Here is a 25,812-nt window from a genome sequence, read left to right as displayed (position 1 = left end):
CGAGGCCTGCAGGAGGTTTCTGTAGTTCGGGGCCTTGGAGTTTCCGAGAAGACCCCACCCACACCCACCCCTGCCAGGAGGTGCCACCCAACAACTCGCATCTGCCCTCCACCCCTGCTGCCCTACACTTCTTACCTTGCATCTTAACATACTGGCCGGAATCCCAGTTCTGCAGTCGTTTGTGCTGTTATTTATTTCTTTATTTCTTTATTTATTTTTAAAAGATTTTATTTATTTATTTGACAGAGAGAGACACAGCGAGAGAGGGAACACAAGCAGGGGGAGTGGGGAAGGGAGAAGCAGGCTTCGTGCCGAGCAGGGGGCCCAGTGCGGGGCTCTATCCCAGGACCCTGGGATCATGAGCCGAAGGCAGATGCTTAATGACTGAGCCACCCAGGTGCCCCCATCTGTGCTGTTTAACAGCTTTTTCAAGATGTAATTTACATGCTGTAAAAGTCACTGATTTAAAGTGTACAAGTCAGTGGGTTTTAGTACATTTCCTAAGTTGTACAACATAACCATAATCTAACTTGAAGACCTAGTTCTCCCCAGAAGAAACCCCGAGTCCCTCCGTGGCCACTGGCCGCCTCCCTGCAGCTGCCTATCTGCTTTCTGCTGCGGTGCGCCGGCTGCCCTGGGCAGCTCAGATAAGCGGAGTCCGATGTGACCGACCGGCTCTTCTCGCTTCAAATGTTTTCAAGGTTCATCCACATGGGAGTGTGTCTCGGCACCTTGTTTCTTTTACTGCCCAGCAATATCCCCTTCCACGGACACACCATGTTTTGTTGAGGGATGCTCGGGGAGCTTTTGTTTCTCGGCTTTTGTAAATGGTGCCATTGTGAGCGTTCTTGTGGACGCGTGTTTTCTTGTCTCTTGAGGAGAGATGCCCGTCCAAGTGGGATTGCTAGGTGAGATCTTTCTTTGGCCCACTGTGAGTAGAGCGGTCATGCAAACCAGAGCTGGGAAGACGGGATCAACAGAAGAATGTGTGTAAATGGGCAGATACTGTGGACTTGCCCTTGAAAGGGGTTCTTACTAACAGGGTCTGGGTGCCTGTGTTCTCGCTGCGGCACTGGGCATTATCAAACATTTCGTAGTAATGAGTCTGATCTAAAAAATACATTCATTTGCCTTTACGTTTCTTCAGTGGTACCCGAAATGGAACTCTATTTTTTATGTGCTTTTTTTTTTTTTAACTGCTTGTTTCTTTCTTGTTTTTTAACTGTTCCTTTCCCTGTTTTTCTATTGGACTATTTGTCTGGTAATAAAATAAATAAATACATTTGATTTAAAGCAAATCAGCCACTTGCTGTGGGTTGTAAATATTTCCCCTGGATTGTTTGCTTTTTGACCTTGTCTGTGGTCTTCTTGCTGGGTTGGAGTCTTGAGTTTATGCCTACTCAGATGATTTGTCCACTCTCTGAATGCTTCCATGCTTTGGAGCACTTTCTGGAAAGGCTCCAGACTGACGTTTCCTGTCTCGGGGGTGCATAAAACATTCTCCGGTGGTGTCTTTAGTTCTTTGGTATTGTTTTACATTAAATACTCGATCGACCTGGAATGTATTTTGATGTTATGGTATCTTTCATTTGTCTTCATGGGCTGGAAAAGATGGTTTTCCCATGTCCTTTGTTATTTAGAGGGACTTGCTGAAGTATTTGGGGTGAAATGCCAAGATAATAATGAGCCTCTTTTCTAAACTTCAAAAAAGAAAAACACAGTTGAAGCCAAATGGCAGAAAGATAAGACGTGTTCCAGGCGATGGGTATAGGAGGTTTATTACACTGTTCTCTTTTATGAGTATTTGCAGTTGAGAAAAGCTTTTCTGACCTCCCGCATCCCCCCATTTAAAGACATTCTAAAATTACATCCACTTTTTTTTCTCCATTAAAATTTCAAAAATTTTTCGGATTTGTAGTTGGTAGAAAATATAAGCAAACACCCCAGCCCACTACTTGTTCACTTTCTGTGCCCTCGGATTTAAGCAGCTGAATGCCACGTGCTGTCTTCTCACCATTTTGTTCATGGACATTTTCAAACACAGGGAAGTTGGTACAGCTGCACCGTATGTCCACCCTTACAGTCAATCTCATTAACACTTCACCGTATTCATCCTGTCACACGTCCTCTCTGTCCCGTCTTTTGTGTGCATTTTCCCAGGCATCAGTACATACTTCCTTAAACAAGCCACCGTAAATGTTACTCACTAGGGGGCGCTATTCGTTTTATTTTGAGGCAATATCTACTTAAAATGGACTGTATAAATTTTAAGTAAACATTCTGTGTTTTGACAAGTCATACATGCATATCAAGGTTTACCATCACTCCAGGAAGTTCCCTCATACTCCTGCCCCCCATAAACTCCAGCTCCCTCTCGCCCCCTAAGAGGCAAGGCATGTTGTGGGTTTTCCCGGCTGTAGATGAGTTTTGCCTGTAACAGAACGTCGAAAAAATGCAGCGTGTACTCTTCGGGTCAGGTTTCTTTCAGTCACATAGTGTTTCTGAGTCACTGCGTGACTCAGTTGCCCTCTGTGTGAATACATGGGTTTGTCCTTCTGTTGATGAACATCTATAGTTTTTCCATTTTTAGCTGTTATGGATATAGTTGTTATGAACATTCTTGTACAGATCCCTTTGTGAACCTGTTTTCATTTCTCTTAAGTCAATATCTAGGAGTGCAAAGTGTGTTCTGTTTTATGAGAAACTTCCGGATTCTCCTCTAGGAGGCTGTCCCATTTTGTATTTCCACCCGTGCTGTATGGGAGTCTGGCCTGGTGTCCTCACCAGTGTTTGCTGTTACTAATCTTTTTAATATTAACCATTTTGATGTGTACATAGTGATAAGTCATTGTGGGTTTTTTTTTTTAAAGATTTTATTTATTTATTTATTTATTTATAGATCGTTGTGGGGGTGGGCAAAGAGAGAGGGAGAGAAAGAATTTCAAGATTCCCTGCTGAGCACGAGCCGGACTAGGGGCTCAATCTCATGGCCCTGAGATCGTGACCTGGTGCTTAACTGACTGAGCCACTAAGGTGCCCCTGGTAGCTCTGGTTTTTTTGTTTGTTTGTTTGTTTTAATTTTATTTATTTATTTGACAGAGAGAGATCACAAATAGGCAGAGAGGCAGGCAGAGAAAGAGGAGGAAGCAGGCTCCCTTCCAAGCAGAGAGACTGATGTAGGGCTCAATCCCAATGTGGAAGGCAATGGCTTTAACCCACTGAGCCACCCAGGTGCCCGGTAGCTATATTTTTAATTTTTTGAGGAAGCTCCCTAATTTTCCAAAGTGGCTGCATTGATTGACACCCCACCAACAGTGTACAGAGGTTCCCTATTTTCCAATGCCCTTGCCAACACTTGTCACATTGTGATGATTAGTCATGTTGAGCGTCTTTTCATGTTCCTGTTGACCATATGTATGTCTTTGGGAAAATGTCTATTCTAGTCCCCTGCCCATTTTTTAATTGGGGTATTTGGTTTTTTGGTGTTGTGTTGTCTAAGTTATGTGTCGTTTTGTTTTGTTTTAAATATATTTTGCATATTAACCCGTCATCTAATATACCGTTTGCAAGTATTTTCTCCCATTCAGTAGGTTGCCTTTTCGTTTTCCTGATGGTTTCCTTTGCTGGGCAAAAGCATTTTAGTTTCAAGTAACCCCATTTGTTTATTTTGGCTTTTGTTTCCCTTGCCTGAGGAGACTGGTCCAGAAAAATGTTGCTAAAACCAATGTCAGAGAGCCACTGCCTGTGGTGTCTTCTGGGAGTTTCGTGGCTTCGGGTCTCACATTCAAGTCTTTAACCCATTTTTAACTTTTTGTGTGTGGTGTGAGAAAGTGATCCAGCTTTCCTGGCTCCATTTTCCCATTGAATATTCTTGCCTCCTCTGTCGTAGATCCGTTGACCATGTATGGGTGAGGTTTTGTCGGAGTTCTCTATCCTGTGGGTCTCTGTGTGTGTTTTTGTGCCAATACCATACGGTTTTGGTTCCTATAGTTTTGTAGTATAGTTTGAGATCAGCATAATTCCAGCCTAATTCTTTCTGAAGATTACTTTGGCTGTTTGGGATCTTTTCTGGTTCCATACAAATTTTAGGATTCTTTTTTCTGGTTCTGTAAAAAATGCCTTTGGTATTTTGATAGGGATTGTGTTGAATCTCTAGATTGCATTGGGTAGTATGAGCATTTAACAATATTGAATCCTCCAATCTATGAACGTGGACTATTTTCCCATTTATTTGTGTCTTTTCCAGTCTCTTTCATCAGTGTCTTACAGTTTTCAGAATACAGGTGTTTGACCACCTTGGTTAAATTTATTCCTAGGTATTTGGATAGTCTTTTTTTTTTTTAAGATTTTATTTATTTTTTTGACAGAGATCACAAGTAGGCAGAGAGGCAGGCAGAGTGGGAGGAAGCAGGCTCCCCACTGAGCAGAGAGCTGGATGCGGGGCTCGATCCCAGGACCCTGGGATCATGACCTGAGCTGAAGGCAGAGGCTTTAACCCACTGAGCCACCCAGGCGCCCTTATTTTGATATTCTTTTAATGCAGTTGTAAATAGGATTGTTTTCTTAGTTTCTTTTTCTGATAGCTCATTATTAGTATATAGAAACACAGCTGATTTCTACATCTTAATTTTGTCTTCTCTGACTACTGAATTCATTTGTAAGTTCTGATGATTTTTTGGTGGAGTCTTGAGGGTTTTCCATATTATAGTATCATGGGATCTGCAAGTAGTGATCGTTTTACTTCTTTTCCAATGTGGATGTGCCCCCTCCCCCATTTTAAGGCCTTCAAGAAAACAGTTAGTCGCATGGCGAGGCCAGAGGACCGCTTTTGTTAGAATCCCATGACTAGCATTGCCGTGCCCGTGGCTGATCGAGCTCTTTGCACATCCCAGGGAGATTATATCAGTCAGTCTACTGGAAAACCAGGACAGATTTTTCTCTCCAAACTAGGAAAAAAACTGCCACTCGTGTGGCAGGATGGGCAGTGATTTCTATCTATATATCTTGATCTACCTACCTTTTTTTTTTTAAACTGGTGAATAGTTGACACACAACGTTCCATTAGTTTCAGGTGTACAACGTCGTGATTCCACGACTCTGAAGGCGTGCTGTGCTCGCGGCAGCTGCAGCCACCGTCCGTCTCCATACGGCGCTCCTGCGCCGCCACTGACTGCGTTCCCCACGCTGGGCCTTCTATCCCCGTGGCTTACCCCATACCTGGGGGCCTCCCTCCCTTCCCCTCCACCCACTCGTGCCCATCCTTCCAACTCCTTTCCCTCCGTCAGCCACCACTTTGTCCCCTGTATTTATGTCTTTCTTTCGTTCTGTTCTTAGATTCCACACGGAAGTGAAACCATGTGGTATTCGTCTCTCTCTGTATAATACCCTCTAGGTGCATCCATGTGGATCTCACTCTTCTTCCGTGGCTGAATACTCTCCAGTGTGCGTGTCCACCGCAGCTTTATCCGTCCGTTCATCCGTGGACACTTGGGTTGCCTCCAGGTCTTGGCTATTGTAAATAATAGTGCAGTAAATGTAGGGGTGCGTATATCTTTTCAAAGTAGTATTTTCATTTTCTTTGGATAAGTACCCAGCAGTAGAATTCTGAATCATATGGTATTTCCATTTTTCTTTTTTAAAATTTATTTGACGCAGACAGAGATCACAAGTAGGCAGAGAGGCAGGCAGAGAGAGGGGGAAGCAGGCTCCCCGCTGAGCAGAGAGCCTGATGCGGGGCTCGATCCCAGGACCTTGAGATCATGACCTGATCATGACCAAAGGCAGAGACTCAACCCACTGAGCCTCCCAGGTGCCCCGGTATTTCCATTTTTAATTTTTTGCGGAGCCTCTGTACTGTTTTCCAGAGTGGCTGCACCAGTTCACATTCCCACCAGCAGTGCACCAGGGCTCCCTTCTCTCCACATCCTCACCAGCATTTGTGACTTCTTTTTGAGGATAGCCATTCTGACTCGTGTGAGGAGGTATCTCATTGTGGTTTTAATTTGCACTTCCCTAATGGTTAGTGATGTTGAGCATCTTTTCTTGTGTCTGTTGGGCATGTCTGTCTTCTTTGGAAATATGTTTATTCAGGTCCTTTACCCATTTTTAAATCAGATTATTTGGTTGAGCTAAGTTTGTTTATATATATATATACACATATATATACATATATATACACATATATATATATATGATATTAACCCGTTATCAGATATGTTGTTTGCAAATATCTTCTCCCATTCAGTAGGTTGCCTTTCCGTTTTGTTCATTTCCTCTGCTGTGCAGAAGCACTTTATTTTGGTGCAGTCCCCATAATTTATTTTTGCTTTTGTTTCTCTTCCCCGAGGAGACACATGTAGAAAAATGTTGCCAAGGTTGAGGTCACAGAGGTCACTGCCTGTGTTTTCCCCGAGTGGTTTCTTGGTTTTAGGTCTCACATCTCAGTCTTCAGTCCGTCTGGAGTCTTTTTGATGTGTGGTGTGAGGAAGGGGTCTGGGCTCATCCTTGTGCATGCGGCCGTCCAGGCCTCACAGCACCGTCTTGAAGAGATTTTTCTACTCGTTGGGTGTTCTTGCCTCCTTTTACTTCGTTTGCTTTCCTGTGGCTGTGCTCAGGGCTTCAGCTCTGTGTTGGATAGAAGTGGCAAGAGTGGGTGTCCCGGTCCTCTTCCTGCTCTTAGGGGAGAAAGCTCTCAGTGCTGACCTGTGAGTGCCGTGTCAGCTGCTGATTGTCGCATATGACCCAGACCAGGTTGCGGTCCCCCTTCTAGTCCGTTTATCCTGTCGTTACTGCGTCATCAGTTGCTCCACTGACACACGGGGCAGCTCATGTGTGAGGACAGACGCCTCAACCATATAGTGACGTGTGTGAGCAACACACGGGCTGCTGGCTCTCCCTGTGTTTCTTCCCCGCTTCATAGCTCGGCTCCTGCCGTGGCCAGACTTCTTCACTTCCTCCCCGCCTTTCACGTTCCCTTCTGCCTCCACCTCAAACCACGTCAAGGTTTGTCAAGGTCACCCCAGATTCGGTGACCGCGCCGCGCAGCCACTCTGGGCACAGTGGCTGTTTCTGTACTGCAGCATCTTCCCTTAGCTTTGGGGTCACAGGGGCCTGGTTTTTCTCCCCCACACTCTCTCCATTGCTGGCTCCCCTCCTCTGCCTGACCCTGAACTGTTCGGTGCCGCCCAGGGCCCTCGGCTCCACGCGGCCGGCTGTTGGCCCCTGTTCACCCCTCCCTCCTCGTGTCTGGAGCAGACGCTGCTGGCAGCCTCTCATTGCATGTGTTGAATGGGTGAAGGAAATAAGGTTGTGTCAGACAGAGGAGTATGAATCCGTTCTTTGAAGAAAAATAGTCCGTTTTCATTGTTTACTACGGATTTCCGGTTCTATCAAGTTACCGCGAATAGTGGATTAGCGGATACGGAAGAGCTGCTCCCCACGTGGGGCTCCTGTGAGCCTCTGGTCACAGTGTTTTCATCAGATGATGAATGCATGAGCTTGTTTTATGTGTTTCTGTTTGAAGACATCTGATTTGAATACATATTGTTGATTTATTAAGGATGAACTCATGGCAACAACACAGACTCATGCTAAACAAAGCTTACCAGCCGCACACGATTCTCCAGGGACACGGCCCAGCCCTCTTGCCCTTGGGAGCATCAGACGGCGCTGTGGCCAGGGGCCGTTGTAAGCTGTGGGATCACTGACCGAAAGCGCAGGAGGTGAAAACACAGACAGTGGAAAGGACAGTTGTTCACGGTGTGAGCTGAAAACTAGAAAGTGGCGGGTAGCACCCTGTTCGGCTTCTGATGGGAGCACGTGCGTCCCACACCTCGACATTTTCTTGCTGCCTTGTGCGTGTCCCTGGATCACTGTAGAAGCAGCGCAAGTATTAATTTTGGGGGGTTACGGATCCGCTTTAGCAACCAGGCAAATTTACAGATACAGAATCTGAATAATGAGGATTGACTGTACTTGGAAATGAGTTGTTTTCACCACTGATTTAATTTAGGGGGCGGTGAATTTCAATAACTTTTACTTATTTTATAAGAACTTGGTATCCCATATGCCACCTTTTCTTCACTGTTTCCCAGTCGTGCAGTGAATGAAGCTGAGGCTCCAGCTCCTATTTCGCCATTGAGGAAATGGGTACCGGGACCGGGTCTGTCTGTCTGTTGTTTGTTTATTTGTTTGTTTGTTTTTTAGAATTATCAAATTTTTAAATTTTTACTGGCATATGGTGTTTTGATTTTTTTGGGTGGGGGAAGATTTAGAGAATTTTATTTTTTTAATTTATTTCAATTTTTGTGTGTGTGTTTGCCAAAATTCATTGTTTATGCACCACACCCAGTGCTCCATGCAAACCGTGCCCTCCTTAATACCCATCACCAGGCTCACCCAACCCCCCCACTCTCCTCCCCTCCAAAACCCTCAGTTTGTTTCTCAGAGTCCACACCAGGTCTTAACTAGTAAACAGCACAGCCAGGACTCAGCCTGATTTCCACGAGGTTCCTGCCTCTCTTGGTCCCCGTCATACCCTCGACCTCGTGAGCACTGTGGTACCGGCAGCACTTGCCCGATGCTCAAGCTGGAACGAACGCACTTGGACTTTACCACCCAAGGGCGTGGTGCTCCTTCACCATGGACACAAATACCATGGGCAGCATTAGCCCATTTTTAGATAGGTCCTTATTCAAGAGATTGCGTTTTGTTTAATGGTAGTTTGAAAGGTTTGGGACGTACCCCAGAATCTAATCCTAGGTCTGTATCAGTCATCGGACAAACTTCTAACCAGCTGCTCCTGGGCCAGAGGGTGCCAGACCTGGGGGTGCACCTGACCTGGCTGGGGTCACTGGTAATGACCTGGCTGGCTGGACAGTGGTAATGGGATAACTGCCAGAATGAGAAGCATAGAAAGTGATTGATTAAGTGCATCCCAGACTGTCATTAAATCCTGACAAAAGAGCAGGGTGTAACGGGCAAGGGGAGCCTGAAGAGGGAGACTGGGAGCAGGGATGGAGGAAGTGCCCTTGGCCCCTGGGCCTGAGCAGCCAAGTTGGGTGGCCTGGAGCCCTCCCGGCATCTGCCGGTCCAGCAGGCCCGATGCTCACCAAACAAACTTCTGGTCATATTGTGGTGTCCCCACTAGGTTCCAGGGGGAAGGGGTTGGTCAGGAAAGCAAGTATTGGGAACTGAAGGGCCTTCTCACTGCACATGCCCAACAGTCTGGTTTCCTGTCACTCTCATCTGAGCATGGTTGCCCTGGTGATGGAGCTCTGCCATGTGCCAGACAGCACTGTGAAGGCTAGAGACCTTCTTGTCAGTAAGGACAGACCAAACACCCTGTCTGCCTGTGGCAGCAGGACCTCCCTTGACTCTGCCCTTCCGCCGAGAGTCGGGGCCTAGAAGGAATTGGCCGCTTTCTGAGATGCTGCCGGGCTGGGAGCTGCCGACTGACACCTGCTCTGTCTGCATCAAGCTCAGCCTGCTGCTGTCGGAAGGGGAAGTTGTGCTTTGTGTAAACATGACTGGGAATCAGACACTTGATTTCACCACCTGTTCCATTCTAAGGAGTAGCAAAATCCTATAGTTCTCCTGCACAGCCATGTGTCATGTCACTTCATACACATATGGTTCTGGCTACCACCCTGTATGGGAGTACCTCGTCGTGCGGAGCTCATCAGGCCGTCACAGCCACACCAAAATGGCTGATACCACGCATTTTCTTAGAAATTGTTTCTCTCTTTTTTTAAAGGTTTATTTATTTGAGAGAGAGAGCAGGCAGAGGGGAGGGGCAGAGGGAGAGGGAGAACCTCAAGCAGATTCCTCACTGAGTACAGAGCCCAGCTCAGGGCTTGATCCCCCAACCCTGAGATCACGCGTGATCTGAGCCAAAATCAAGAGTCGGGCGCTTAACGGACTGAGCCACCCAGGTGCTCCTAGAAATCATTTTGTCTTAATATAAGGCCCCTTAAAGCTTGTTCTTTCATTGTCTCTAGTAGTTGGGTTTCTAAACTGACGTAAGCATGTCTTTGTTACACCATTTAAATCCAGCACCAGAGCTAATGGAAAGGAATCCTTGCGAGGTACTTTGTATTTTGTCTTTTGTGTGCATTTTCACGCTTGGGCATCTGATTTACACTGGAAACGCTGCTGCGGCTTCTGATGGTCCGAACTGCCAGGTCCCCCTGGGCTGGACCTGTCTGGTCATCATCTCTGCTCTGTGTACCCAGCGCTGGTCCAGAGAGAGGGTACAGCCTCAGGTCATGGTTGGGTTGACGAACAGGTGTGTGCCTGAAACACCGGGCACGGAGAGAGGCCACATGTGGAAGCAACGTGGACTGTTGCCTCTGCAATTTTTCTACAGTCCAGTCTTCTCTTTGCTTCTAGGTCTGAACTTACCAGATATTTACCACTGAAACAAGGGCAGGAATAAAGATTGGGGGACCTGTGGGCATTTAGTGGGGGGGGGGTGTAAGGTACTATCTTCGGAAGCTCTGTTGTATCTGTGACTTTGTATGCAAGATGTCATGTGTGCTCATATTTAACTCGCCATCTTATGAATGGAGGGTGTCCCCACTTGATGTGGGGAGCGGGGAGGTAATGGGTGTAGAGTGCTGGCTATGGGCCAGTATTTGCAACCCCCTCAACAGTAACATAGAGGAGCTGTGATCCCCATTTTACGCACAAGGAGGACAAGACGAGAGAGCGGGTTATGTCGCGATTACCTGGAGCCTGTGACTTGTCCAGTGCCAGTGGGGAAGGGCCAGGACCACAGGTGCGAGCAGGGAAATGAGGCCTCTGTCCTCACGGAGCTCACGTTCCAGGGTGTGTATAAGGAGCCACCCAGTGAGCAGAATGGTAAGAGGAACAAGGAGGGGAGCAGGGAGACCCGGGGAGCAGTCTGTCTGCAGCTCATAGGCTGTGAGTGTAGCCCCAGTCTGTCTGCCCACAGGCTGTGACCTCCACCCTCAGCTATGTTCTGGAACCGTCCCCGCAGCCCGGTCCCGTCACCAGGCAGCCACCACGTAAGCCTGTGGCACTCTCCTGGGCATGCGCATGCACTTGGACGTGCATGTGTGTGTGTGCACACGGATTGCAGCTATTGACGCGAATACACATGCGTGCTTTTTTCCTGCTTGCAGCTGATACTGAAGATGTGTGCATTGTCGAGAGGCTGTTCTCAAGCAGCCTGGTGGCCATTGTCAGCCTCAAAGCTCCTAGGAAGCTCAAAGTTTGCCACTTTAAGAAAGGAACCGAGATCTGCAACTACAGCTACTCGAACACCATACTGGCAGTGAAGCTGAACAGGCAGGTGAGTGACATGCGGCCCAGACTGCCGGGCGTGCCAGCCAGGGCTTGCTGCTCAGTGTGGCTCGTGCCTGTCGCCGCCATCGCGGCTTCCTGCAGTGGTCTAGGACAGCTGGCGGTCCCGGGCCCCAGCCCTCGGCCCTGCACCAGCTCACCTCGCGCCAGCTCCCCGACTCAGCTCCGTTTCCTCAGCGGTTTGCTCAGAGCACACTGTCCCTTGCTGTCCCCCAGGTTGAGCCCTTCATCTGTTGAGACACGAGCCCATAGCGTTTCTCCACACACCGTACACTCATCTGTGCCATGGTTTATTCACCTTCTTCCGCTTTTGTACATGTTACTTTTAAAAAGTCTGCTGGCATTTTTTCCCCCATCTTTTTTTTTTTTTTTTAAGATTTTATTTATTTATTTGACAGAGATCACAGGCAGGCAGAGAGAGAGGAGGAAGCAGGCTCCCCGCTGAGCAGAGAGCCGGACATGGGGCTCGATCCCACAATGCTGGGATCATGACCTGAGCCGAAGGCAGAGGCTTTAACCCACTGAGCCACCCAGGCGCCCCTTCCTATCTTCTTGTTTCCCTTTTAAACGGTTACTTTAAAGATGAAGGACTTACTCGTTTTGTTATCTTCCCCAAACTCACAAAACGTCTGGCGCAGGGCGCAGACTCAGTGGCTGGCACTCAAGTTCAGCTCACGACAACATCTTGTGGCTTTTGCTTCCCCGCCAAATGCAACACAGCCGCTGAGATCCTCCAGCTTTTCTGTGACGATCATGTACCCCACGTGTGGAAAGTTAACAACAAAGTCGCCCGGTGTGGCTCTCACGTCACCCCGGAGGGAGGTTGTCCAGTGTGCCCACCGGGTAGACGGTTGTGGCAGAGGCCTGCCGGCGTTGCTCTGCGAACCGGAGGACGTGGTTACGGTGGGGAATGACAAGGCACAATGTGTCGAACGTTCCTTAAACATGGAACATAAACGTGTACGCTCACGCAGCAACCGATGTAACCGTCCGCTGGGTACAGGGACCGCAAGCACGTTCCTGCTCTGTGTGCTGTGGGCGTGGACTTCGACACCTGCGGGTAGTGAGTTCTGAGACTTTAGAAACCCCCAGGCTTTTACTTGGGTCTTGGCAGACTCCGTTCAGCATGGGTTTCTGAAAGCAACTGACCTTTACCAGACCCGTCCTAGGCACTTGCTCTGATTTTCACAAAGGGAGGGATGATCCGGACAGACAAACTGAAAACGCGGACGGTGCCTTCCTCAGCTGCATTTGTCCGGTTTCTGCAACCGTGCAGTGAGTCGTACAGGTTGAGGTCCTGGTGCAGTTGGCGGAAGTGGTCACGGGGGCAGGCGCAGCTGGCTGTGGACTTGGCGCTCCAGGAAGGCCGCCTGGTCATGGTCGGGTCCGCGTGCTGTTCAAGAGGGAACCCAGCGTGTGTCCGGCCAGGAACCGCTTCAGTAAAGGAGGGAGCAAGGATCGAATTGACCCTTGATGTTTGTTCTATTCTTATCCCTTCCTAGAGGCTGATAGTGTGTCTGGAGGAGTCTCTCTATATACATAGCATTCGGGACATGAAGGTCCTGCACACGATCAGGGAGACGCCCCCCAACCCTGCAGGTAAGCTCAGCGGGGTGGGATCATCTGCTTTTCTGATTATACCTTTCAAGGATGAGCTGTTTTCTCCTTGTAGGTCCAACCTGGGTACACAGCTTTTGAAAGTATTGATCTTAAACCAAGCAAGCTGCCGGCCTTCTGCCGCTGGTCTGGCAACCACAGAAATCATTACTTTTGTCAGCTTCCAGTTCGGAGCTGCTCACGAGGTCCCACCGTGGCCTTCAGTCTGCCCCTGGGGGAGGTGGTTGGGGGATCCCACAGCTGGGTCTGGAGACACACACCTCTGATAGGGGCTGACCTGAGGGTAGCAGCTCAGCAGGACCCCCCAGGCCTGACTGTCCATGTTTGGCTCCGTGTGTCCCGAAGGCCTGTGCGCACTGTCCATACACAACGACAACGGCTACTTGGCGTACCCAGGCAGTGCCACCATCGGAGAGGTGCAAGTCTTCGACACCATGAACTTGGTGAGGCCCCTTCTGTACCAGGGTCCCTCTCACCAGCGGCCCCGCTCTCTGCCCCAAGCACCGTGGTGCCGCTGGCACCCACTCTTCCTTGGGTGGGCAAGGCGGGTTTCACTGCCGCCTTCCTGGTGGTGGCGCAGGGCTGCGTGGCCTCTGCCTGCAGATTTCTGTCCGTGCTCCCACGGCACGGAGCCACCGGCCATTTGGCTGTTTGGGGGAGTGGAAAGAGCCCCAAAGAGCAGCGTTTCCTCAGCAACCCCCCTCCCCGCCCCCGTGATTCCGGAGCCTGTGGTTTTCGTGTTGAACGGGTTGGGGTTTTAGCCACAACCACTAGGCCCTTCAGCCTGAGGACCTGTCTCACTGCATGGCAGCTGCATCACTTTGGTTTTGCTTTTCAGAGAGCAGCGAACATGATCCCGGCTCACGACAGTCCTTTGGCAGCACTGGCGTTTGACTCCACTGGAACCAAGCTCGCCACTGCCTCGGAGAAGGTGCGTTTGCCGTGGCCCGGTAGGAAACTGGCTCGGGGGTCGGCGCCCTGTCTCACTCCGCGTGCACACGGTCCAGGTAGCAAACGGGTTTCTGTGCTGACCGGCTCCCAGAGCGCCACACGTAACAATCTGCTTGGGGTGCGCTCCCTGCTGTCGGAGCGCCCGTGGTCGGGGCGGGAGCTGCGGAGTCGGGCGCAGGAGGCGAACGCACGTCAGCAGCACCCACGGCAAGCTTCCCAGGGCTGCGAGCGCGTGCTGGGCCAGGCAGGGCTGAACACGCTTCTGTGTGCTTCCTTTCCTCCTCCTGTTATTAATTCACCGTTCTCCTTCACTCTGCATAATGCTAGAGTTCTCTAAGTTGGAAAACACTTCAGTGGCTATACCATATTCAGTCCTGGTTTACTGGAACGTTGCCCTTTAGGGACGTTTCTGTTTTTCCTAATATTTAGATTGCAATAAGATAATAACATTTGGAACATAGCTGATTAAGAATATAAATGATTCTTACATATGAATCTTTTGTGCATCTTTATTCACTTAAGAGAATGCTGTGAGTGGGCATCTCGGTGGCTCAATTGGTTAAGCCTCTGACTCTTGATTTTGGCTCAGATCATGATCTCAGGGTTGTGAGATCGAGGTCCGTGTTGGGCTCCACACTGGGCGAGGAGCCTGCCTAAGATTCTCTCTCCTCCTCTGCCCCCCTCCCCCCAAAAAGGAAGAGTCCAGCGGGCAGACTTTCTGTAAAAGGGTGTGGTCTTTTTGAAGTTCTCTCCACACAGGACAGAGTGACTGTGACCTTCCCTCCGGCTTCCATGACAGCAAAGGGCCCTCGCTCTCTTGCTCGCGTGGCTGCTACGTCTTGTTCCTTTGCGGGCCCTCTCATCTCGATAGTTCCATCCTCCGGCCTGGCTCTTGACGATCTCCTTTGTTCTGGCTTGTTCTTCCCTTCTGAGCACCAGTCCCAGCTTTCCAGCTGCCTAGTTGAGCTCTGATGCTTTCTCACAAAAAACTGAAAGTAGCATCTCTCCCATTGCCTCTCTGCTTGGCCCAGGCAACCGAGTAAGAGCCGAGAAAAGTCAGCTCACTCGAACTTTCCTGCGTGCGTCTCCGTGCTTGACGCTCACAAGCAGTTTCTGTAAGATCATCTGTGGATCACTCAGTCCTCGGGAATCCTTTATCTCCATGACCGCATTCCGTCCCGTCAGCAAGGTCAACACTTGTTCATTTCATATCAGGGGCTCAGAGACTTTAAATAATTTGCTCAGAGTCACCAGGTTGGGCAGCCACAGAGGCTTGGACTCCAAGCCTGGCTTTGCTTTTAAACACCGCTGGCCGTTGACACTGTTACCTTGCCCTTGCTACGGAAGCGGCCCCCTTGGTTAATAGTCTCATCTCCCTAGTTTTCATTAGGTCCCGGAAGCTCCCTAAAGCACTTTGTGTACTCTCAAGGTCATTAAGAATAGACTTTTTTTTTTTTCCTGGGCTAGGAAGAGCAATCTTTTGATTTCCTTTTAACCCCCCAGTGTCTCTCCCCATCATTCTGGGTGCTGGGGCTGTGCCTAGGTGAGTGCCTAATCCTGCTTTCAGGGGTGCAGGTGGGGGGTGCAGGCAGGCTGGGGCCAGCAGCTCTTTGTTAATTAGTCTTATGCACTAGGTATGCCAGTTAAAAAAAAAAAACAAAAAACTCTAAATCAGAAAGTTGAGACCAGGGGCGCCTGGGTGGCTCAGTGGGTTAAAGCCTCTGCCTTCGGCTCAGGTCGTGACCTCAGGGTCCTGGGATCGAGCCCTGCATCGGGCTCTCTGCTCAGGAGGGAGCCTGCTTCCCCCTCTCTCCGCCTGCCTCTGTCTACTTGCGATCTCTCTCTCCCTCTGTCAAATAAGTAAAAAAAAAAATATTAAAAAAAAAGAAAGTTGAGACCACAAAGAATCAAACCTTTGCCGTGGTTATTTTTGTATGTGATTGTGCTATTTTATCCCTCTAAGTCTCAAGAATTACAGACTCATTTGGTATTCCTTTATCCAGAGAGAATCATTGTCTTTAAAAAACATTTTATTGTAAAGATTTATTTTACAGAGTGAAAGAGAGAGTGTATGTGTGCCCGCACACAGGTGAGGGGCACGGGGCAGGGATGGTCCTCTTGCTGAGCACGGAGCCTGACTCTGGTCTCCATCCCATGACCCCGAGACCATGACCTGAGCCGAAATCAAGAGTTGAACACTTAACGGACTAAGCCACCCAAGCGCCCCTTTTAGATAACATTTTAAGGAAAGGGAAACTGTTTCTGGTGTTCTGTAATTCAGTTGTTTGTAGTTTATCTTTACTATGTATAAACAGGTCAGATATTATTAACGGTTTTAATACTGAACAGTTTGAACCTCCCAAGATGCGTGGTGTCAGGTGACACACTGAGGAGTTCTCCAGCCCCACAGATTTGAAATACTGCCCGTGCTCAGGTTTTCCGTTTTGTTCTAGGAGTCTCTCTCTTGTGCTGTTTTATTACTGTAGCTTGCTAGTATTCTTTTAACGTTTCAGTGTTGAAAGTGCCATTTGTGTTCACTTTCTTGGCTCTCTTGACTTCCTGTCCCAGATGTCCCAAGTCCTGTCACTTTGGAGGAGGCGGGCCCTGGGAGTGCCAGCATCTCGCTGCCACGCGGGAAGTGCGGCAGCTCACTGCTGGCTTGTAGCCTCCTCTGTCCGGTTCCGGACCCCCCACCCTGGTCAGTAATTCAGCCTGAAGTATAAGGAAGGATGTTGGGGGCTGCGGACCTCTCAGACCTAGGCTGGGTGAGGTGGTGCCCCTGACGTGCAGCACATGCTTTGGGGCTTGGTGCGTGAGAGGCGAGATGTCACGGGCCTTAGGACTAGAGCTGGCGCACGTGTGACGGCCAGGCTGTTGGTGCTGGGGAGAAGCAGTGAGTCACGGCGGCCACATCCAAAGGAAGGAGCGCCGCTGGGACGGACGCTGCCGGCGCGAGGCCCCTCGTCTGTCCTTCAGAGTCTCGTGGGAAGGAGACACGGGCTGGCTCTCCTTGGCTAAAATCCTTCTTTCTTTTCTTTTCCACCTGTCACAGGGGACCGTGATTCGGGTGTTCTCCATTCCAGAGGGACAAAAACTCTTTGAGTTCCGGAGAGGAGTGAAGAGGTAAGACACGTGAGTCTTCACCGTTGATCTGGCGCTGAGTTTGGACTGCAGTTCCGTTTCCCTGGGTCAGGTGGAGACTTCAAGCTGCGCTGGGCACCGCACTTGACTGTGGAAGTGCTTTCAGCCCAGCCGGACGGTCCACGGAGGCTTTGGAGCCCTCCCGAGGGGTAAAGGGACGTTTTTATAAAGCAGAGTGGTTTTCCTTTGTCTGTGGTCCCACTGAACGGAGGGCGATGGCCGGACAGCCCGGGAATGAGAAAGGAATGCCCTGTGGTGCCACATGGCTCCCTCCGCCTACTCCGAGGTGGCAGGCCAGTGACTTCCTGACCTGGCCAGCCTGCACCTGTCCTGCTTCTCTACCCCCGAAAACCTACACCCCGCTCCCCCTCCACCCCGTCACCACTTATTTCCCTGTCTGTCTACACAACCTCCCTTCCTTGATGCCTGCTCGAGAGGAAGGATCGTCTGTCCTGCTGAGGCCTGGAGCCTCTTCCACGGGACTGGCTTGGGGGCTCTGGTCCCCATTCCAGAGGGGCAGCTGAGAACACCCGCCTCAGGGCGGAAACTGGGTCAGGAAGTGTTCTAGAACCCCACCCCCACCCCCCCACCCCACCCCAAGGACCTCACACTGTTTCACTGCTGTCTTTCATCTGTGGGTCCTTCCCACAGACGGCACACGCGTGTTTTAGGGTCCTGTCCCCCGTGCCCCAGTCTTTCCCCATCATGGCCTCCTGGGTTTCTTTCTTTTTTTCCCTTGTTTTCCTTACACCACACCATTCTGAATTGGTCTTCTTTGGCTGCTCCTGCCCTGTTTCCTTTTCCCATATCTCACCTCTGCCCCAGAGCCGCTCTCATCCTGGCCTGTGCAGCCCCCCAGCTCCCACGCTGTGTTGTCTGTGTGCCGGTGACCCCTCCCCTGTCTGTGGGGCCCAGGCTGCTTTCCTGAGCTGTTTCCTGGTGCTGGCCCTTCAGCCACCAGCCAGAGTGTGCCCCCATCTGTCTGCCCATCGTTGCTCACAGGCCTTACCTTGGGAAACACTGGCACTGTCTTCGATCCAGTACCTGAGGCAGAGAGGCTCAGAGGGGCTCAACACTGGCCCCTTTCTTGCTTCCAGCTAGCTAGTAGGGTGTTGGCGCCGCAGGTCAGTCCCACCAACCCCCGTCTCCCCAGCACTCCTGCCCGCCCGGTTTGGATCCCCACTGTGTGACTTCTCGTGCCCCTTGGTCTCTGCCGTTGGCCCATTTGGTCTGTTCATCAGAGCATAGCCCATGTGGAGCCTTCAGGGCGCCTCCCGCCGGTAGGGCTAACTCCACACCCGTCGGCCCTGCTCTCTAAGCCCGGCCTCCCACAGCCTGCTTTTTCAGCTCTGTTCCCGCTCGCTCCCAGCTCCAGCCACCGTGGAACAGTGGTTCCGCGGAGGAGCGATCTGTCCGTACAGGGTCTCCTGGGCTGGTGTCACGCCTGTGACGGGGCCAACTCCTGAGCCCTTGACGTCTGTATCGAGTGTCTGTGCCTTGGGGAGGCCCTTCGGACCCTCTCATAAGCCCCTGTTCCTCTCACACAGCCCTGGCACACCTTCTTCACTCATAGCGCCTTTCCCGTCTGCACTCACGCCTTGCTGAGCCGTCCCTCATTCATCCCCTGGGCTTTGTCCAAGGCCTCAGGGCAAAACGTGCCCTGTCCTTGTCTGGACGCAAGGAAGGATACTTACTGGAGGCTTTGGCATTTTTACAGTGATTCTTAGGATCAACTGTAGAGTCTTAGCATGTTGAAAGTTTTGTTTTATTCTTAAATATTATCAAGGTTGTCAGTTTGCTTTCTTGCACGTTAAGAGTTGCTGTAATTTAAATTATTGGCTTTTCTTTTGCTAACCTTAGTGCTGTAAATCCAGCCTAATACAGCTGGAAATGGTTTCGTGAAGCCCCGATGCCCTTTGTTGTTAGGAATGTCAAAGAAAAATGGGCTAAGAAAATACCAAAGAATTGCTCTTAACTTGGTATTACCTTTAAAACATTTTCTTTTCTTCAGAAAAATTTTTGAAAAGATGTCTGGAGAGGCGCCTTGGTGGCTCAGTCTACTGAGCGTCTGCCTTCAGCTCTGTTCGTGATCCCAGGGTCCTCGGATTGAGCCTGCGTCTCCCTCTCCCTCTGCCCCTCTCCCCTTTTCGTGCCCTCTCTCACACTCTCTCAAATAAAATCTTTTAGGAAAAAAAAAGGGGGAAGAGGTCTGGAGAGGAGTAAGAAAGATACTAGTAGACTCAAGTGTCCTATTCTGGGAACGTCTCTGACTTTTTAAAGTCCCTGGAGAGAGGTTGCGGATCGCAGGCACCAGGGGCTGTGGGCGACAGCGTAACCCCGGCCCCCTTCCGCTCGCCCCCAGGTGTGTGAGCATCTTCTCCCTGGCGTTCAGCATGGACAGCATGTTCCTCTCTGCGTCCAGCAACACTGAGACTGTGCACATCTTCAAACTCGAGACTGTGAAAGAAAAGTGAGTTGCAAAGACATGTTTGTTGTACAAAACACCAGGCCCTTCTCCCCTGCCTGGATGGGAACCCCGGTGCAGACACTGCCCCGCCTTCAGTCATTTTTGCCAGTAAACGCCCTGGACCTGGCTCTCCAGTAAGTGTAACCAGGTCCGGGCTCGGCAGAGTAATGGCCTTCCCTGAAAGATGAAGCCGGGAGGGTAACGATGGGCGTCCTGGGGTCCGTGCACCCATCCGCCTCTTAGCACTGCCTTAACCCACAGACGCACTTAAGTATGGGCACCCCCGCGGAGTAAGTGCAGGCTCCAGCTGCCTACAGGCAGTTTCTGTTTTCACAAGACCCTCTAGGGTGAGCATCGTCTGTATGCTGTCCCGGAGATCATTTCACATGGCTTAAAATATGCGCAAGATGAACAACAACAAAAATCGGCTCTGGGAAAATCATTTGAGATTTTGCCTATCAGGTTTTTGGAGACTTCGTGTTAAAAGGATGTGGGGCAGGGGGCGGATCGTGAATTTGGCCCCATACATCCTCGCATTTGCTGCAAAGTGGTGGGGGGGTGGGGCGATCATCTACGGGTCTGTGACCTTCCCGGAAGACATGCCCGTAGTGCTCCCGGGCTCTCAAGACGTTGTCCTTCTCTGTACCCCTTTTTCCTGAGGGATGGGGATGTCCTCCTCGGGTTTCAGGCCTGGCTCCCATGAGTCGCTCCGTGTCTGACGATGGTTCCCCCTTCCCAGGCCTCAGGAGGAGCCCACCACCTGGACCGGCTACTTTGGGAAGGTTTTCATGGCCTCCACCAGCTATCTGCCCTCCCAGGTGACAGAGATGTTCAACCAGGGCAGAGCCTTTGCCACAGTCCGCCTGCCTTTCTGCGGCCACAAGAACATCTGCTCGCTGGCCACGTGAGTAGGGCCGGGGTTGCCGCTCTCCCGTTCGCCGCTGTCCGTCCAGTCGAGAGCCTGGTCGCAGACCACCCCCCCGAAGCTGGTGGCACTAGGGCCGGGCTAGGTTTCTCCTGGGCCAGGAACTTGGTTCAAAGCGGCAGTGGAGGGAGCACGTAGGTGCTGCTTCCCTATTACTAGACGCGGGTGGTTCGTCTGCGGTGTTCTGATCCAAAAAGTCTTCCTCCGACTGTTGGGATGTTTGTAATGGTAATGAAGAAACACCGCGAGTGGAAACTGTAGGAGGGTGCAGTGTTCACCCCTGTGGGGCCCTGTCTGTGTCGCTCTGGGGCACACGGATCGCACGTGGCGTCTCGTGAGCCTCATTGGATGGCCCGAAGCAGAGCCGTGCGGGGAAGTATGGTCTTGAAAATCCTGGGATGGCATGTCTCTGATTCCGTGAATTTTATAAATGTCATTTTACTTCGTTCTTGTGCAGCTGATAACTCAGGTGAAAAAGCATATGAAAGCACTCACTGTTAGCAAGTAGAGAAGCTGTGAGACTGACCTTGTCTGTACCTGTTCTCCCGTGGGCTTCGGTGTTTAGGTGCACAAAGTGCCCCCTCGGCTCCGATGCTGCGGCCTCAGGCAGCGCGGCGGGTGTGATCTTTGTCTCGAGTAGATGATCTGTGGAACGCACGGCACCGACCTGTGCTCCTGTGGGGCAGGGGTGAGGGGCTTCCTCCCCGGCCGCGCTGAAGGCAGGGCTGCGGGCGTAGGAATAGCGTTGTCTGCAGTCCGTGGTCCTGGAACGTGGCTCCTTTTCTTCTCGCTAGAATTCAGAAGATCCCCCGGCTACTGGTGGGGGCGTCCGACGGGTACTTGTACATGTACAACCTGGACCCGCAGGAGGGCGGCGAGTGCACCCTGATGAAACAGCACAAGTAAGTGGGCCCACGCCGGCCGTTCCCGCGGAAGCCAGGGGCGCGAAGGGACGCGTCCCCATGGAGCTGGTCTGGGCTGGGAGGCCTCACTTCCCCGCGCTCCCGCGCCTCTCTGCCGGCGTCCCGTTCGCCGTCTGGGCAGAGAGTGGACAGGTGGCTGGTGCAGGGTGAGGCGGACTGCACCAGGAACTGGGCATGTTGCAAGAAAGGGGCACTGCTCTTGGTGTCCTCCCCGGTGCGGCGCGCATCCTGGAGTGCCGGCTGTCTCCCTGAGACCCGCAGGTGTCCTCTCTGAAAGGAAGGCGTTAGTATCTGTTCATTGGGAAGTAGTGTAGTTTGCTTTTGCTTTTTTAAAACTACCCAGAAATTGTCAAAAAATGACACTACGGTACTGTAATTGTAATGGGGGAGAAAGTGGGCGTGTTTTTTAGTAGTAAGTTGTTGATGATCTTCAGTCTTAAAACTGTAAGATTATCTCAGTGGCTGTAACTTTTTCATCCAACTTCCCATGGACAAATTTTGGTGCCAGCTCCACGTGAAGAGATAACGCGGGGAAGGAGCTGACTGAGCACCGGGCGAGCTGCACGCTCGCGTGTCCACCCCAAGCAGCCCCTGGCCTCTGCTGCGGCACGTCTGGCCCCGCGGGCCCCGAGGTGGCGAGGTCAGGACCCCCAAGTGGCCTCAGTGTTCTCTCTGCTTCCTCCAGGTTGGATGGCAGCATGGAGACAACCAATGAGATCTTAGACTCAGCCTCTCACGACTGCCCCTTAGTGACCCAGACCTACAGCACAGCGGCCGCCACAGGTGCTCACGTGCCTTCATCTCCGACCAGACTTGGTAAGGGCCGTGACCCGAGCCTGGAAGGTACATGGTGCCAGGCCCTCCCGCTGCGGTCTGCGCTTGGCGCACTTCCCCTGATCTGCACTGCCCGCCCGCCGCCTCCCCTGCAGGCAGGGGACAGGTGGGCTCAGAGGCGAGCTCTTGTCAACTGGGGATTTCAGGCTGAATCCTCTGTGTCCACTTTCGAAGGAGAAAGTGTCACGACGACTCAGGCTGCTTCTGGAACACAGAATTGTCTTTGGGTTGCTGCCGCTCAGCTAAAATACTACCCTAAATTCTGATGTTGCCAAGCAGGCGTCCTTGGTCATGTGTCATCATTCAGTAAGCCCACGTGGGACGCCCCTCAGCGCTCGGGCCCTGGGAGGATGGTGCTGTAGGCCGGCCACGGGGCCCCTCCTGCTGCGGGAGCTGGGCGGCCGGCGAGCAGACGGACAGATGGGCCGTGCAGCCATCTCCCCCTGCCCCCTGGTCAGCTTGACCGCACGTGAGCGATCCTGTAGGTTTGCTCACACGAGAGACTGTGCTCACTCACCGTGACTCTGAGATGAGGTGGCCCTTCCCATCAGGTGAAGCGCCGAACGTCACTGAACGTCTTGTGTCGAGCGTCAGGCATCACCAGTTTGAGAACTTTCCCGGTTCTCTCTGTTCACTGAGGGAAACTTGTGGCCTGTTGGGAAGCCCCTATTTACTGTGCAGCCATCCTTTTGACATTTACGAATTTTGAAAAATAAAGGACTTCATCTTGAGCTGCCCAAGGCTGCAGAAAGCTTGTAGTCAGAGAGGGATCACAGTTCAGTCTTGATGTGCACTGTAGCCTGCAGCTGTCTGGGTCTGGCCCCTGCAGCTGCCAGGCCCTGCCTCCCCGCCTCCCCGCTTCCCTGCCACCCAGCCTCCCCACCTCCCCACCACCCAGCCTCTCTGCCTCCCAGCCTCCCCCACCTCCCTGCCTCCCAGCCTCCCTGCCACCCAGCCTCCCTGCCTCCCCACCACCCAGCCTCCCTGCCACCCAGCCTCCCTGCCTCCCTGCCACCCAGCCTCCCCGCCTCCCAGCCCCTGAGTATGGCCACTGTCTCTCTGCAGCCTACACAGATGAGCTGGGAGCAGTGGGTGGCGCGTGTCTGGAAGAGGAGGCCAGCGCTCTGCGGCTGGAGGAGGACAGTGAGCACCCTCCTATGATTCTTCGGACGGACTGAACTTGACCTGTGAACTCTGACCCCCGAAGCAGAGAACACTGGCTTGACGGAGGACTTTGTTATGCTGCTATGAACTTTGACCTGAGTTGGGGAGAGGATGGCAGAGACTTAAAAAGAAAAAAAAAAAAAAGATCGTAGCTGTAGTCTCATTCCATACTGTTGAGAAATACATCGTTTTCACTTCAGTGGCTTTTAATCCTGCTTAGGAATCTTAGCTTTTTGTTTGTTTTCTCTTTTTGCCAAAATTAACTGTTTGGTGAAGCCCTTGAAACCTTGCTTTGCATGCATTAATGTGCCAAGCCGGCGTAGGAGAACTAGAAGCCACTTTTTGACAACTGCAGTTGCTTGGTTTCTAAAACCTGCATATAACGAGGCGCGCACGTGAGGACGAGACGGCATCGTGCAGAGCGGTTCTGGGTGTCGAGGCGGGTTCTGCTTGGGCGGGTCCAAGAGCCCTCTCCGGGCTTGCCAGGCCGGGGGGCGTCCGCTGTGGGGAGGAGTCCTCTCTCCCTACAGCCCCTCCTGGGCCCTTTTCCCCATTTTATTTTGTTAATTAAATTCTTTCCAAATTGGATTATTCTGGGATTTCTTGCTTGCCGGACTTTTAGCTTCTTTCTGGCCTTATTTTCCATGTGGGTGTTGGAGCAGAGGCGTTCTTTCTGGTACTCAATGTCTTCCTCTCGGACAGCACGTGCAATGGAAGAGAGTACGTCGGAAGGCCAGAGCGAGGGAAAGTGGTCTCCACTTGTGTAATTAAATGACCTGGTCTTTAATTTTCCTGGTGAGAAACGGGGGGGCGGGGGGAGGTTGCTCATCCTTAGGGAATTTTGTAGCCATTCCCTGTACCCATGGAGCACAGAATTAGAGTGTGGGGGGCACCCAAACTGCCCTCTTACCTTGATCCCCACCGTCTGTCAGGGGCTCTTCTCACCTGTGTTAGGGATACTAGAGACAGAAACACGGTGAGGGCAGACGTTGGCTCTGAGCACCTGCTTTATGGGGTGATATGTGCCTTTTCTATTTTCACCTTACAGAATTGTTCAGAGTGATGCGAGATTGTGGTCACAGGTCCGAGTGTTAGCCCAGCTCCCCTTTTCATTTTTACAGAGTTACACAAGCGCAGATTCCTCGAACTCTGCATTCCAAACCAAGACATCTAGCAGTCCGAGCTTTGAGGCAATTCAAGTGGAGTTAATGGTGTAAAAAATCATGATAGATTTTTTGGAATGGTGACCGTTAAGGATGGGAGTGAAAAAAAAAAAAAAAATACTGGATCCGCTCTCCTTTCTCCCTTTGTAGGGCGTCTGAGCAGACGGGGCCAGAGCTCTGGGTTGTGTTGGTTGAGGCCGTCGTGTGGCCTAGAGAAGGGGAAGGGCAGTCGTCAGTGGCGCAGACGGCCCACTCCATGTGCCCGACCTCGAGGTCAGTCCACACTTCTGGGGCTGCGTGTCCAGCCGTCAGCTTAGGTGGAAGCCTCTGTGCAGAGGGCTTCCCGACTGCGGCGGAAGTTTCTAGAAGCGCTGGTTACGGCAGCCGCCAGAGGCGCTGTGCTAGTCAGAGATGAGCTTCCCTCAACGGCACCTGCCTGCACCTCCGATGAGCTGTGACCTCCGTCTCAGCGTCAGCTGAGCCCTGAGCAGGGGTCCTCCCACCCGAGGACCCGTGGCTGCAGACCCGCTGTGTCAGGCCTGGGAGGTCCTCTCACTGTCCCCTCTGGAGCAAGGCGTTGGACTCGGTGTCCTCAGGGGCGCGTGTGGCCGGGATGAGTGTTCTTGCGAAAATCGGCATCAAAGGTGTGCATGGTGGATGGGGGGCCCAGAGCTGGGGCCTCCTCATTACCAAAGAGAGAACTGCCTTTCCTGTGTGTGTTAAATACTGTCCACCTTGGCATCTGCTCGCCGGCTTCCACACTCGCGGCAATGTGTGGGGAGTCACATCGGCTCCGTGGTTTCTTCTGGCAGAGGCCATGGCCACGTCTGTCCTGGGAGCCTGGGGACTCCCTTACCTGTCAGCCACCATCTCCTCCACGGCAGGGCGGATGCTTAGAACAGGTGACCTGAGCGGCTTGTGACCGGCAGAGCTGGCCAGGTGCTTCGAGCCTGAGACGTGGGCAGGGACACGGGAAAGGAGGGAACCCGAAGAAGCTGCCGAGGTGCCCCTTCGCGGGGCTCCTGAGACGAAAATGCACCCGGCTGAACCCGACGTGGCCCTCGGTTGCTCACTGTACACCAGCGTTAACTTTCTATTACATCAGAGTGTTCCAAGGTCCTGAAGGAATCGGGTAGGAAACAAATCCAGACGCTTCCTTCATTGACCCGTGGGGATTGGGACAAAACCCTTCATGTTTTCTAAAGCTGCAGAAGCCATGGGTGGGTTGAAGCCAGAGCTGAAAACCCCTGCACGCAGCCCCCAATTCTAGCGCCTTCCTGTCGCCGTGGCCTGCGTGGGCCC

The 25,812-nt window shown here is 51.7% G+C and overlaps 1 protein-coding gene across 1 annotated transcript in view; it reads left to right on the top strand.

Moving 5' to 3' along the window:
- The window catches only part of WIPI2 (WD repeat domain, phosphoinositide interacting 2), a 36,536-nt gene extending 12,601 nt beyond the window's left edge, over positions 1-23,935 (top strand). Inside the window, exons 3-12 of the mRNA XM_080829710.1 lie at positions 11,145-11,314; positions 12,828-12,924; positions 13,288-13,385; positions 13,781-13,873; positions 16,946-17,016; positions 19,397-19,504; positions 20,241-20,405; positions 21,221-21,328; positions 22,035-22,165; positions 23,249-23,935. Coding sequence (XP_080685836.1) covers positions 11,145-11,314; positions 12,828-12,924; positions 13,288-13,385; positions 13,781-13,873; positions 16,946-17,016; positions 19,397-19,504; positions 20,241-20,405; positions 21,221-21,328; positions 22,035-22,165; positions 23,249-23,361 — 1,154 coding nt within the window. The 3' untranslated portion in view covers positions 23,362-23,935. The remainder of the gene's footprint in view (positions 1-11,144; positions 11,315-12,827; positions 12,925-13,287; positions 13,386-13,780; positions 13,874-16,945; positions 17,017-19,396; positions 19,505-20,240; positions 20,406-21,220; positions 21,329-22,034; positions 22,166-23,248) is intronic.
- Positions 23,936-25,812: the final 1,877 nt, after the last annotated feature.

The sequence above is a fragment of the Martes martes genome (genome assembly GCF_963455335.1).
Source record: "Martes martes genome assembly, chromosome: 18".
NCBI classification, from domain to species: Eukaryota; Metazoa; Chordata; class Mammalia; order Carnivora; family Mustelidae; genus Martes; species Martes martes.
The sequence above is the reverse complement of the archived record's forward strand: the minus strand, read 5'-3'. Positions and strand labels throughout refer to the sequence as shown.